The sequence below is a fragment of the Ptiloglossa arizonensis genome, chromosome 2 (genome assembly GCF_051014685.1).
Source record: "Ptiloglossa arizonensis isolate GNS036 chromosome 2, iyPtiAriz1_principal, whole genome shotgun sequence".
Classification (NCBI taxonomy): domain Eukaryota; kingdom Metazoa; phylum Arthropoda; class Insecta; order Hymenoptera; family Colletidae; genus Ptiloglossa; species Ptiloglossa arizonensis.
In genome coordinates, this window is record NC_135049.1 from 21061218 (window position 1) to 21076035 (window position 14818).

Consider the following 14818-nt stretch of genomic DNA (forward strand, 5'->3'; position numbering starts at 1 on the left):
CACCAAACTGTACCCTATCACATAGTACGTTACCTACGACGAAATACTACAGTACTGGGGTACCAAATACCCCACGTGTATCGCAAAAAAAAACACCAAACTGTACCCTACCACATAGTACGCTACCTACGACGAAACACTCGAATCGTACACAATGTACGTAAAAACACTCTACGTAGACGTAGCAAGAACTTTACGTGCCTATCGCGCGCATGCACACCACAGAGACGCGCGAAAGATAGGTTTCTTATTTACATGACAATAGTGCTACCAACGATCGAACAGAGAAATAAAATATGTATGCATATGTTTCCGACGTAAATTCACATCGGTGTCCGTATTCCTCCGAGCGGGTTTCTTTTTCTCTAACGAAACTTGTTCTTCACCGAGTTCCTCGTGCCGAGAGCAACCGGCTGAGGTACGAACGATCGTTACGTTCTTAAAAAAATAACAATCGCGTATCGAATGGAAGCCTGTTGCTCCTCGATCGTTCCGTTATTTCGAAAATATCCGTGTGCACGCGAACGACATCGAAGCATAACCGATTCGAGAAACAGCGAAAGTGACCTTAAACACAGGTATACAATGTGGTAACGAGAGAACGACCGTTACAACGTATAGTCGATAGTTACGCAAAGAAAATGAGAAAAAAAAAATTCTCGCGATATTCAAAGCGTTCGTACGCTCGTATTCCGTAACGGAGCTCGTATCGCCCTTGTAGAACTCGCGGTTGAATCTCGAAACGGGATTTAATTTATACCATCGGTCATCCTTTCGACGTGGGAAAATATAGTTAATCGAGAGTGTTCCGTTCGGTTTTGGTAGCTTTGAAAATACACACGGGACAACCGCGGGTTTAATCGCAATCATCGTGAGAGTGGAATGTCGCTCGTTACGAACGAGTTCGGCTACAAAAGGGCATGCTGGGTCGATAAATGCTCAAGGCTGAGTGATTTTCCGAACGACGACGCACGCTTGCAGCTCGCTCCTCGAAACAGGTCGCGTTACTTGGGAGGAGCGAGCTCCGTCGTTTGTTCCTTTATCGCGAATCGATTGATCTTCTTTTCGACGCGACCCCCGAATCGAATTCTGGCTAGTAGTTAACGACAAATCGGGCCCCGATAAGTGTTACCCGATACCTGACACTCGTAATCGTTGGAATCGAACGGTAAGGTAGACGTCCCGATGACTCTCGGTGTCCCTACAACTGCCATTTCGATTATTTCCTATAATGCACGACAAATGGAACAATTTTAATAATAAATTTGGACCTCTAACGGGGCACAGACACTGCACATTTCTTTACACTCGATACTTGGGAATAAATATCACGAGGTGATTCGAGAGCAAAAAACCCAACCAATGTGAACAGAAAGTACAGAAATTCTCATAATGTAGTAAGAAAAATAATTTTACCGTTCTTCTGTCTGTTGCCCAAACTGGATCGCTAATATACAATAATCGTTTCCATTCGAGCGACAATACTAGACACTTCGTTGCACATTTCCGATTAATCAGTAATCGATTCGAAATATTCCAAAGAATTTTCACAAACAAGAGACCTTGAGAAATACTGTGCTCCAATTTGGAACGATTTCACGCGAAACATTACCCTACTAGTAAACAACAAAGTATAGTTCCGTACAACACGCTCGGAGTCGATCGTAGACGTTCGAGAATCCTGTTTCTACGAGACTGTCATTCATGGTACAGTATTCTTACACGCGTATCGTCGATACTCGATCCCATCGTTCACGATTCTCACCTTTGGAAAAAATGAAAAACACGCGTGGACTCGATTCGCGTGCGAGCGAATCTTCGTCGACGACGAACGCGTTAAGGGGGGAAAAAAAACGGGTGGTCGTTGGTTCTTCGTTGGGAAAAAATAATTTTTACGCGTAAGTTTTCTTTCGACGACGATACAATGCCCGAAGGAACACGCACATCGATAACGATGTACGCACGGCACGAACCGCTGCGTGGCGATACGCAACGCATGACTCCGGTATCGGCCGGGGTCATCTTTCGGACCGAACCGACGATTCATTCATAACCGGGAAACTTGCGCGATACTGCCTTTACGTCGGCTCGCTTATCGTCTCGAATATGAGAATAAATGAAATACCCTCGAAGAAGCGTTATTTTACAGTAAGGTTTGCACGATCGGGTCACGTCGTCGAACAACCAATTTACTCGTCGCGTACGTGTTGTTTCGACGACGTTTCAGCGTTACGCGGTACGGTTCGATCCGTAATCGAATATACGAAAACGTACACGGTCCGTGAAACGCAACACGATCGCGATTCATCGTACGTTTATTAAGCATCGCGCGATAGGAGACGAAAACGGTTCGTTCGTTTCACGGTTTGTCAAGAGGGGGGAGATTCGAGTAAAACGTAAAAGTAAAAGTGATTTTCGAAAAGTTTCTTTCACGATTTACAATGAAATCTCGACGAAACTTTTCATCGCTTTTCATGTATTTTCTTTAACGTTCCAAGATACGCGTTCTTCGTCTTTGGTACAATTTATCGAATTTCTCTCGATGTGAATAATCAACGTTTGTTTTATACTTTTTAAACAGGATTTAGATTCGCACCACGCGTTTGATTCTATTATGAAAAAAACTCCGTTTGACTTTTTATTCTAATCTGCTTAAACAAATACTAGGGAACAACACTTATTATTTCGCGAAGAGCCGTGTAAATTGTAACCAAAAAAGAAAAAGAAATGTTTAGATCGAAAAGAATACAATTAAAAGAGAATACATTTCGTTTTACACTTCGTTTAGATCGAAAAGAATACAAATTAAAGAATATGTATGGGAGAAGCGACGAAAAGTTTTATCCAGGTTTTACGTTGGAAAAAATCGCTATTATTTCAACGTATCGCTCAAGTTTCTCTTCTTTGAGGGGCTTCCGACAATCGTCGTCTTAACACACCATCGTAACGTCGTTTGAATGCTTTGGAATTTAGGCCCTCGTCCTGAGCGTAGTTCTTTGCTCGAATCGTTCGACTAATCGCCAACAACGACTATGTATTTCCGAGCTGTACACGAAAAGACGCGAGGAAGTGAGCCGGGGAAAAAAAAATTGAAACTCCAGAGGAGCGAAACTACTTCCACAAATTGCGGGACGATCGTTCACGTACAATGGCGACCATTTACCTACGTACAACTTGTATATTCATTCACTCGGCCCGAACGAGTCAGACTCGTGGCGTACAATTTAAATCAAAACCACGAGTCAAACTCCTACTTGTCGATCTCGATCAATTCTCGATCGTAGTTTCTATTTATACCTACCAAGGCGTAAATATTACAACTATAGATCTAATATTCATCTCGTTGGCACTAAAAATGTAAAAAATTAACGAGTCGGTATCGCATTTCGTCCATTGGAATAACTAAAGGCCAAATGGGAATACTTGCAAAAATATCTAAGATACAATTAGTCGCGACTAGTAGTGTTGAAACGTTAAGAATATAGATCGTTTGATCGTTTCGTTATTATTTTATTTTCGTTATTTATTTTGAAAATAGTGTACGCATATTTACTTACGCACAAGTCGTACTTTAATTTCCAAACGGTATATAGCTTTCTGGAAGGCTCGTAACAATTTTTGAATTACATTTTCATAAATTTGGAACCTTCTATTATAAACTATCGACTATACCATCGAACTATGCGCCATATTGAACGTCGTGAGACGATAGATGATGTTTCTCGAAAAACAGACGCCAGTTGACATCCATGTGGAAATTATTGTCAAATAAACCAATGAGTGTCGAAACTGTTCCATGATATTTAAACGAATTTGGTTTTAAAGGAACAAACTACTCCAAGAGAAATTGAACCCGAAAACAATGGTCAAATATGATATTTACGGACGAATCTAAGTTTAATTGATTCAATGACAAAATGTATGTTAGACGAAATACATTATGATATATGTTATAAGTTAACGTTAAAAGGAAATTGTTGGGAATGTAATGTTTATAAATGGTGTTGGTCCAATTCACCGTACAGAAGGAATTATGGACCGATGTGTTTACTTAAACATGCGAAATATTACTACCATACGTAAATACGTGTATGCCAAATGCGTGAATTTACCAAGCAGATAACGACCCAAAGCATACTGCACCTGTCGTTAAAACATTTCTATCTGAAAGGAATATTAATATACCCGCCCGACCAAAAACGTAATAGTAGAAAAACGAAATTCGAAAAATATAAAAATCCACGACTTTGTACAATAAGCATGGAAATCTATACACATGGACAAGTGTATAAGATCGATTGATTCCATGCCATTGTTTTACGGGCAAATAGATTCATCGACGAAATATAAAAAATTCAACTGTAATATAAGAACGGTAACAAAAATAAATAAATTTCTCGTACGTAAGTAAATATCCGCCTCGAAGATCACTTAACCCAAAGTATTCTTAAATTATTAGGTAATAAAAAAAAAAAAACTGTTCTTAGTGGAAAAAGGTTTACATTTTGTGAAAACGTGGTTAAGAGATTTTTGCGAGTTTCCCGGGAAAGTGTGCAAAATTTAAAAATTAAAATACAACTTGTAAATAAATGGCCGCCACTACGAAACGGCGATCCTTGACTGACAGAATTGGAAATAACTATTTACGAACACGTATCGATTCACGTGCACCTCCTTACCTATGATAATAATCATAAACGCGGCTATCCCCTCCTATTCGTTCCGTCCGATCGTACGAACGTACAGCGTGTTACAAAATCCGTGGTAAAATTTCGAGAGCGATTCTCTCGAAAAAGTGTGTCAAGAACGATGGAATCGAATTTGTAGAATCTCTCGTTTAACACGCACGGGATCGTTGCATTTCTGGTTTCTACTTTCTCGAGAGGGATCACCTATCGTCGGATCGTGCCGCGTATATTTTTCGTAGCGACACGAACGAATCTGTGAAGCGAGATGTAGAGAACGACGAGCAGGGTATCTTTACGGGCGGGGGAAAAAAGCGTGAAAAAAAGAAAAGAAAAAAAAAAAAAGACGGAGACTAACAAGGAGAAGGTCGAAGATGAGGGAGCAAGCGATTATGGTTGACATTTTCTATAAATAAGGTTCGCCGTAGTTCGAACGACTTTTGCAGAAACGAAGTCAACGTCGTACGGTTCGATGTACGTTGTACGTCATCGGCAGGCATCGTCTTCGTGTTCCAAAGTCAAAGGCGTAAGGCGGTAAAGAGAGCGAGTTCGAGAGAAGTCCGGGAGGAGAAGACGAAGCGGGGAAAGCGGGAAGCTGGAATGGAATGCGCGGCGCCTAGGGCTCGTTGAATTCCAGGGCCACACGTGCCCTTCCCCCTCGCCTCAGGCTCCCAACGCTGCCAATAAACTTTGCCTGCGGCTGGCACTCGCGACCGCCACCATAGAACTCATTCATGGGGACCTCCTATCACGCGAGGAGCTTGTAATCCGTGCCGACGCCTCGTGACTTTACACTGCCGCCATCTAGCGTCGAACGACCGAATCACCGCGAACCTATACACCATCTCGTATCTCTGGGAATAAGAATTTCTTTTTTCTTTTTTTTTCTCACTTTTCGCAAAACGTGGAGGGAAAAAAACAGCAAAATTTCTTTCGTTCATTTTTTTCCCCCCCTTCGTGGGCTACGCAACGTTGTTAAACCGGTGGAGATTCGGGAAATCAGGATCGAGCTAAATTTAAAGATTAACGAATTCGAAAAGAATGCACACGTTTGAAACAATGCGTTCTCGCGGTCATCGAAGCGATCGTTTTAACAGTTTAATGATAGCTGAAATCCGTTACCCCGTTAACATTGCATTTAACCTATCTGACTGTCGTAATGAATTGAATAGGCACGATTGATCCAAGTGAGCAATTTCAGTTTGCGCGCATTAAAGTCTTGATCGAAATACTGCTGCAGCGTAGTCATTGCAATCAATACCGCGAGCATCGCGGTATGGAAACTACTTGTTTCGAAGGTGTTAAAGAAATACTTGCCTCTTTCGGAATGACGTACATATTCGATAACAGTTCAAAGTATTTTAACGATAAAGTAGTAATTTTTATATTTAAATCTTAATCTACGCCACGCAATTAATACTGGTTCATTCGTAGCTCTTTCTTACTAGTAAGATAACAAGCGTATCGCTTACCGTGCATTCTCAAAAGTTGCTGATGCACTGCTTCCCACTGCACCGAATCCAACACCAACCGCGAGCCCCTCTGGAATATTGTGCACCTAATGCATACATCGCAAAAGTTACGCATCTAGAAGAAAAAATTGCGATATTGTTTTATCGAGTTACACGTACCGTTATAGCAACAACAAGTAACAAAACTCTTTTCCATTGGTTGTTTTTACGCTCGTTATCGGGATTTTCGTAAAGCATTCCAAGTTCTCTTTGTTCTTCCGGTCTACTGATATTTGCAATTTGACGTCTTCTAGTATTTTGTTCGTTAAAACCTGAAAAATGTAATATTACTAGAAATATTACGATACAATACTACAATTGTACCTTCTAAACACCATCCAAACCAATAGAACGACCCCAATGTTTCTAAAGACAAGTCATACGTTTTCTTTCTTTTAAAACCAAGGGTAAATGAAGCTTATTGATTTTCAAAACCATTATTCCTTATTAAACATTTTTGCACGTTAGATCCGCAGGCAGGATTAATAAGATCAGTTTTCTATAATTATGGAACTTCATAAACAAGAACCAAAGATTAAATACATATAATAGTTATCGTTAATTTATTTATAACGCGATCAATGTATTTTACTGATCGATTATTTATATTTTCCTGGTTCTGTGTTCGTAAGTTCCATGCACTGTTACCAAAACATTTTCGTGCATGTGCTACTATCTCTTGCATACATTTTTAAGTGAAAGCAAATAACGTTAACAAAGAAATTAACTAATTAATATTCGCATGTTACAAAAAGTTAGACACAATACGCTTCACAAAAAACAATACATACACCAGGAATAAGCAACAATTTATCAGAAACGTGGAAACGAGAAAAAAATTACGTTTGTACAATAGAAATAATAAATTATATAATTTTCAATGATTTCAAACTGCTTATTCCTGAGTAGGCAGATCATTGGTTTTGTATAAAAAGCAAAGAGGGGCGAGTGTACACTGACATTTGCATATACAGAATAATATAAGTGTGTATTGTGAACTGATCCCATTTTCCAAGCCTACAGAGAGAATTGGGTGTTACGAGAAAAAAATGAGATACCATCGATGGTGGTTGACTCAATTTGAGTATATAGTTTTCCATCAGAAATCTGTACGTTGTTATATGGATCATACTCGTCTAAATCCTCGTCACTCTTTAGTTTTGCAAAGATCTTGCGTCTTTGTTTCGTACCGACTGATTGCATAGCTAAAAGCACATTGGGGGACTGAATGCCAAGGGAAGATATCAACATGTCCGCCCCATAAACAAAGCCTGCGCCTATGAGAAATCCAACTCCGACTGGTACGAATGCGTATTCGCCATCCGCTCCGTAAAGTTTGCTCTGTGTCGCCATTTCGATAGCAGGTGCCAGTAGTGACCAATAACTTGCCGCAACCATCACGCCGGCCGCGAATCCTAGGCTGGTGTCCAAAAGCTTACGCTGTAACAAAATGCGTCAATAATTTTTGTAATCATCTTTTGCCATTAATATTCTACTTTTACGTTCTATGAGATTTTCTACATTTTAAAATGCGCGCCAAGACATCGTGAAATCCACGCGATATCGGATCAACAACTGCAATCCGATTTCTCATCTTCTAAACGTTCTAAAATTGATTTGAAAAGTAAGGAAAATAGTTTTCGCGATAAGCTGCAATTAATTTATTAATTAAATATAAAATAAATTGTTTGTTCAAGAAAAAAAAATGTCTGTTTGTAGTAATTAACACACACTTAGTTTTATCAGGTGAAACTTAAATAATGAATCTATGCTATTAACTTTCCATAAAATGGAAACATTAATCAACAGATAACAATGAAATACATTATTGTACTTTACATATCGAGGACTCCGCGCCAACTGCTAATCACTATTTTTCGATTTATATGAAGCTTCTTTAGGATCACTTTATTTATAACTTCAATGTTATATCAATATTTGGAAAACATAATACAAATAAAATTGTTATCGTAAAACTGATAAACTCGATTACGATTATGTGTACATGAAAGAAAAATTCATATACTGCTTATATTTTTAATTCTTTTAAAGAAAAAGATACATTAATTATGTCTTAAAGCACAATGCACAATAACAGAATAAAATTCTTTATTTTAGAAAAATAAATGTCATGGTCGGCAGGCAATCTCTTTCAAGGTCACAGTTTTCGAGATTTCATTCAAGTTTCTTTAAATGGAATCTATATTTACCTTGAATATCCATTGACTGCAGCAATACATAGAATATTATGTCACAAGTAAAAGTTTTTAATAAATATTACAAGTATCGAGTTCACGATTAAATCGTGAAATAATTTTTAAGTTACTGAAAATTCGGATACACAAATTTTGCGGGCTATTCCCGCACTGGAAATATAACAGAATCAGGTAAGGTTAGAATATACTATGTAAAAAAAGGTTAGAACCAAGTACACTTATCTCTGATAAACTATCAATAGATAGGTTACGGAGAATAATTGCTTCGCAAACGTATCAACTTTTCAAATTAAACTAAAAAAGGTAGAAATAACTTACGTGATTTCCTCGAATCAAAAGAACGAGTGCGGCACCCGCTGCGGTGAGAGCCCATGTAAATAATGTTCCCAACAGCGCCTGCGTGATCTGCGAATAATCCTTTAACATTGTACTAATCGTGAAGTCCTTGACGCTTTAGACTATGCAGCGCATCCTCCATAACATGAACAGTTCGTGAGAAACTATTCCATAGGATAGAAAATCCCGCTGATCATGCACTCAGTCCCCCGTACTTATCTTAACCGCCACCACCACCAGGCACCGTCCAGGGGGCCCAATGTCGCATGCAGTGCTCTCAGATGGGTCGGGCTTTTATGCGCAGGCGCATCAAAAGCAGTACCAGTACAGTATTCTCATCAAATAAAAGCGGGTGTCGTATAACCCTCTACATGACCATTTTAAAAAATTATCTAAAAGTTATTTGGAAAATGAATAAAGAAACTATATAAGGGAAGGATGTTCAAGTAACTGTTGAAAAAGATTAGTTTAATATAACTCAAAACAAAAATTTTATTTTGCAGAAATTGTACAGAATACTAACATTTCTTACAAGGGTGAGAAAACTTCCAAAGACCTTATCATTCGTAAAACTACATAATATTATAAAAATATGAATAAATGTAAACAATTTTTCCTAAAATCAAAAAAAGTTTATTTCACCCTATATATTAATATTAGTATATGTATGTCAGTCTATGAAAGGAAAGGGCTGCTTCGTAAATAATTCTAAGTTCGCAAACAATATTTTACCACTAAAATCTTTATATTTTGATATTTTTTTTCATATTTCATTTACTTCTAAAGACGCTATTTCTTTTTTCTGATTCATTAGAAACTGAAAGTAACTTCTCTATTCGAATCATGATTATAAATGTGTTACCTGAAACTAAACGCACCGTGATCTTTTAACAGCTTATTATTATATTAAATTTCATAATGTCCGGGCTAGAAAATCCTTATTTTGTAAAGAATACTTTAAAGAATCCGGGAAAATTTTTCCAGATTTTTAAAAAAATGTCGTCTGTTCAAAATCGCAAGATACTGAAATTATGTTCACATAATACGTGACACATTTACTTGGCCTAACCGTTTGTAGGGGTCCGCTGCACTTTACACCCATAACAATACACGTCGCTGTTTTTGACGTCATCGAGCCACGCATGCGCTAAAATCCCAGTCTGTCTGAAAATACTACTAACGTGATATAAATTAAAGTAAAATTTGTAGCGCCGCTTACCAAAGAAAGGCAAACTAAAATATGTAAATGTTAACCGGGTATGAATATACACCGTGGGCCAAAAATTGTGGTACAAATGGGATCAGAGAGATTCTATGATTCGTTTTCAATAAAAATGCAGTTAAAATCAATCTAATAGTGCACCTATCTGATGATTATAGGACCTATCCAAAAAACAATCAGAATAGTCGTTTCTAATGAAACCGTAACGCTAGGCACCAGTTATGTGCACGCATGCTAGCTTAATTTTCAAATGCTTTCTTTTAAAAGAAAATATCCGACGCAATTTTGTTACTCTTTATTTTCGTCTTATTTTGAACCATAGAATCTTCCAGATCCCATTTGTACCACAAATTTTGGCTCACAGTGTATATATAGTGCACTATCCAGTTTAAAAAAGATAAACCAAGGAAACTATAGATTCAAATTAAAAGACTTTTATTACAAATAATTTAACAAATTTTTTAAATTGTGTGTACACTTTCCCTGATTTACCTTTCCAAAAATATAAATATAATTAAAAATAAAAATATAATTAGGAATAAAAACGTTTAAAATATTTATATAACAAACTTTGTATTACTTTTTAATTACTCCACGTTTGTAATAATAATATCCGTATATTAAACATACACAATTTTATATTATTTCCAATGTTTCTGTTTCATAAATTGTTTACTGATCCAAGCAGTTAACATCAATGGAATCTGGAAAATATTAAAATTATTTATAATAGAGAAGCCTTATATTTATAATGTACCACATGCTTCTTATTAACCCCTTGTTGCCTTACAATTTATTTGAGTGCAAACATGCTCAATCAGACTATTTATCGCAGATTTATGCGTGCAATTTATGTGTTACAAAAACAATTGCTGTTTCGTAAAACAACATGATCATTACTGTTATCTATAAACAAATGTTGCAAAATTATTTCGTAATTTACTTTAAAAATTATGTTTACATAAATTAGCAGAAACTATTTCCAAATCTGATAACTAAATGCTTAAAATGTTGTAGTGGATGTATCTCCATCAAAATTTAACCCAGAGAACTCGTGTGAGCAAGACTAGTCATTTCCTCCCAAAGGGTTAACATATACATACCTAATGGTATGATCGGCATCAGGTACCTCGGATTCGCCAAACCTGTACTGCAGCAAACATAGCAAACTGCAGCCCCTGAGGTGGCCTAGTATAGACTTTATACTTTTTACATCTCTTCTGTACCTCCCACGCAACAAATTGTGTTTATGAATCTTACATTTATATAAACAACAATATTATAATAATATCAATATTATAAATTATTATTCTTGCAATAAATCATGAAAAAAATACAAAATTGCTTTGAAATTTACCATATAATGCTTCACTTCTAAGGCAAATCATGTACTTTGGGCAGCATAATACAGTTTTTATTCCATGACTTCAATCGTCAAGAGTTAAAAGCAATCTTTAAAATGATCATCAAAGATATTTTGCCTCATTCTTGCTTTCTTCATTAATTTCAAATTGCTCTATGCTGCTATCCATTTTAGCCAATGTTCTTTATATGTTTTAATGTTTGGAAATACTCTGAACATCTTGCTTCCCAAATTATATTACTTATCTTCACATTTTCCAAATATTATATTTCCTACAATAAAAATACAAATTGTATAAAAATTATAAAAATAATTTAGCACTTTTCTTTTAGAAAAATAATACTACCAACATTATAAATATATTACATTATCACTAAGTTATATTACAGAAAAGTATCATAACATTATACTACACTATAGTACAACTTTTAAAATGATTAAAATTATTATATAATACCACTACAAAAAACTTATCTTACACGAAAATGTTTTACCCTCTTTAACAATTCATTGAAGTTTTTAAATTTTACTTACACATCCACTTCTAACAATTAAATATGTAAATAATTAGCAACACATGTTCCAACTATTTATTTCATTGATAAATTCATTTTTATACCCATGAAACTACCATTTATACAGTTAAGAATATGCAGTTGAAACAATCGTAATTTGAAAATGGCGACTACCAAACACTGAGACTAATGCAATGACACTACCCCAGTGCTGAAATATTCATAGTAAACTCGTGTTTACTGACAAGTACTATTTTGGAGGTATGATATCTACTATTAAATTCTACGAACGAGAAACTAACTAATATATGGCCTCAACGCAGTATTTCTACGCTTGGAATCTCTATCATCGCATTGTCGACACCATCTCTATCTTACCCTTACCTTTCTTTTTTTCAATAAATTTCTACTTATCAAACGGCTGAAACGCTGAATGGTGTTCTTTAAGCTTTGCAATAGTACAGACAAAGTACAAATCTTTCAGCATCATAATACACACGTAAGACCAAACTCTGTGCCGCGATGAAGAAAGTATGGCGTTCCCCAAGCTCAACTTTAATTTATTTCACTTAAAAAGAAAATCGGTAGCACTGCACCAATCACGACTCGTTCTTTCTCTCGATAGGTATATTGGTTGGTACAAGCGCTGGTAACTTTCCCTTTAAACAGTCGACTAATCATACACAACATGTTACTGTTTCAAAAATAAGATAAGTGAGGAAACCAGGCCGCGTGTAACTAAAATCCTGTTGGAAGGTTATATGGTAAAAAATGAGTAAATTTAAGCAGAAATATAACATAAAAACTCATGAAGTAACAGTAAATAAAACAATTACAAAGAAACGTATGTCTACGAAGACATTATACAATTCAAAGTTTACTGCACCTTTAAAAAAGAAACGTAAAAGTAAATATGATCCAAAAGAAGAAGCCAGGTATAGTTATGACATTAAGATAAAATAAAGTTTGTCGAATAAGTTTAATAAATTGTCATGTAATTTGTATATAGATTGGAAAGGATTGTATTTGGTGACCCAAGTGACATTATAAACAATTTATCAAATGATGAAGATGTTTCTGAATCAAATATAAACAAAACAATAAATAATGATACTCTTGAAGCAAATGATGTAAATGACGATTTGAATACACAAAGTGATGGTGTTATTTATACAGAAGACCAGAAGAAGGTAGCATGGATTGATGAGGATGATGCTCAATACTCGTATGTATAATGGTTTAACAAATGAATAATATTAGTTAGTGAAAAAAGTGTGTACTGCCTTTAAATAACACATGGTTTTTGAAAATTAATTAAACTGTTCATATACTTCATTAGTGTACAAGATGCTACAAAGGCGCAGAGTCGTAAATTACCTGCTGATATACCAGAAAAATTGTATAAAGATTTTCTACAGAATAAATATAAAGAAATTGTGGGTATTCCAAAGTGGGCTGAACTTAAAAAAACAAACAATGAATTTGACGATTTAGATAATGACATCTTAAAGGTAATCAAAAATTTATAGGAACTTATTTGGGCTTTATCTGAAATTATATTGTTTCTGCAGCATAGTTGTCATTTGGAGAAACCTAAAACGAAAAATTTACCAAAGAACATAATTGATATAAAAGCATTGACTCCAATTAACAAACAAACTCATACTGAAGGACCTATCATATCAAGTATTGAATTCCATCCATCTTCCACTGTGGCACTTGTTGCTGGTACATCTGGAATTTTGTCTCTTTTCCAAGTAAGAGATTTCAAATTAGTTGTATTTATACCTTTTAGATCCTGGTGAAAAATCTATAAAATTATAATCTAATTACAGGTAGATGGTATTGAAAATAATAAATTGCATACAATGCAATATAAAAAATTTCCTATTAGTACAGCAAAATTTTTCAAAGATGGTACAGAAATTTTAATTGGTTCTCAATATTACCCACACTGTCATTCCTATAATTTAATTACTGGAAAAACATATAAGATATCATTACCACATGGTATTACTAACATGAAGGTTTGTACAATTATAATTCCCGCCATTCTTATGATAACAATTAACATTTTTCAAAAAATTATTTAGAGATATGAAGTATCTCCAGATGGAAAATTATTAGTTGTTTGCGGACGAATGGGAGAAATTTTTGTATTAAGTAGTTCATCTAAAGAACTTATTGGTACTTTAAAAATGAATTCAACATGCAAGGCAATATGTTTCAATCCAAACGGTAAAACTCTCATTACACACGGTGGTAAGTTTTATGTATAAGCACTTTTGTTTTTACATACTTTATTTACATTTTGAATATCATTGTTAATTCCTTTTTGATTAACTGCAGATGGCAGTGAAATGTATATTTGGGATTTAAATAGTCGATCGTGCATACATCGTGCCGTAGATGATGGATGTTTGTCCTGTTCGTCTATTGCAATATCATCAAGTGGTCAATTTTTAGCAACAGGTAGTAAAGAAGGTGTGGTTAATTTATATAATACAGAAACAGTATTGCAAAATCGACAGCCTGTTCCTTTAAAAGTTATTCTAAACCTTACAACATCTATTACTAGTTTAAAATTTAATTCTCATTCTGAAATATTAGCAATGGCTTCAAGTAAAAAATACAATGCGTTTAAAATGGTACATTTACCTTCATTCACAGTCTTTTCAAATTTTCCCTCATTTCAAACAAATATATCAATGCCAGAAGCTATTGACTTTTCGCCTGGAAGTGGTTATTTAGGACTTTCAAATAGATCTGGTAGTGCTTTTTTGTACAGATTAAAACATTATGGAAATTATTAGATATTAATTACTGTATAAAATATGCAATAATATTAAAGTTTTTAATAAAAAAATCACGAATCAAGTTGTTAATATTTGTATTTTATTTGAAAATAAAATTCCATATTTCTGCATGGCAGAAACTATGAAGGGAATTGGAATGTATTATTGACCATTA

At 35.3% G+C, this 14818-nt stretch overlaps 2 protein-coding genes and 2 long non-coding RNA genes across 8 annotated transcripts in view; 2 read left to right on the forward strand and 2 right to left on the reverse strand.

Moving 5' to 3' along the window:
* Window positions 1–9012, reverse strand: part of Zip48c (Zinc/iron regulated transporter-related protein 48C) — a 28680-nt gene extending 19668 nt beyond the window's left edge. Inside the window, exons 1-4 of one of the 2 annotated variants that reach the window (XM_076326816.1) lie at window positions 8731–9012; window positions 7255–7636; window positions 6317–6468; window positions 6158–6243 (exon numbers count right to left, since the gene is read on the reverse strand). In XM_076326816.1, the coding sequence (XP_076182931.1) occupies window positions 6158–6243; window positions 6317–6468; window positions 7255–7636; window positions 8731–8838 (728 nt within the window). In that variant the 5' untranslated portion in view covers window positions 8839–9012. The remainder of the gene's footprint in view (window positions 1–6157; window positions 6244–6316; window positions 6469–7254; window positions 7637–8730) is intronic. The other variant, XM_076326817.1, reaches the window with a different exon arrangement.
* LOC143143069 (uncharacterized) overlaps window positions 1–11163 on the forward strand; it is a 50086-nt gene extending 38923 nt beyond the window's left edge. Inside the window, exon 2 of the long non-coding RNA XR_012991014.1 lies at window positions 10988–11163. This is a non-coding gene — a long non-coding RNA (uncharacterized LOC143143069). The remainder of the gene's footprint in view (window positions 1–10987) is intronic.
* LOC143143072 (uncharacterized) lies at window positions 9436–12399 on the reverse strand. 2 transcript variants are annotated; one of them, XR_012991017.1, is made up of 4 exons: window positions 12233–12399; window positions 11328–11605; window positions 11074–11225; window positions 9436–10674 (listed from the first exon to the last, which is right to left on the reverse strand). It is a non-coding gene; the product is annotated as an uncharacterized LOC143143072 (long non-coding RNA). The 2 variants fall into 2 exon arrangements; XR_012991018.1 differs by having other exon boundaries at window positions 11074–11190; window positions 12233–12397.
* Window positions 11994–14766, forward strand: Wcd (U3 small nucleolar RNA-associated protein 18 homolog wicked). 3 transcript variants are annotated; one of them, XM_076303938.1, is made up of 8 exons: window positions 11994–12109; window positions 12474–12783; window positions 12858–13073; window positions 13188–13359; window positions 13420–13605; window positions 13684–13875; window positions 13942–14110; window positions 14198–14766. In XM_076303938.1, exons 2-8 carry the CDS (start codon window positions 12620–12622, stop codon window positions 14659–14661), a joined length of 1563 nt encoding a protein of 520 aa, XP_076160053.1. In that variant the 5' UTR covers window positions 11994–12109; window positions 12474–12619; the 3' UTR covers window positions 14662–14766. The 3 variants fall into 3 exon arrangements, with proteins under 3 accessions (XP_076160053.1, XP_076160055.1, XP_076160054.1); XM_076303940.1 differs by lacking the exon at window positions 11994–12109 and adding an exon at window positions 12365–12473 and having other exon boundaries at window positions 12559–12783; XM_076303939.1 differs by lacking the exon at window positions 11994–12109 and having other exon boundaries at window positions 12471–12783.
* Window positions 14767–14818: the final 52 nt, after the last annotated feature.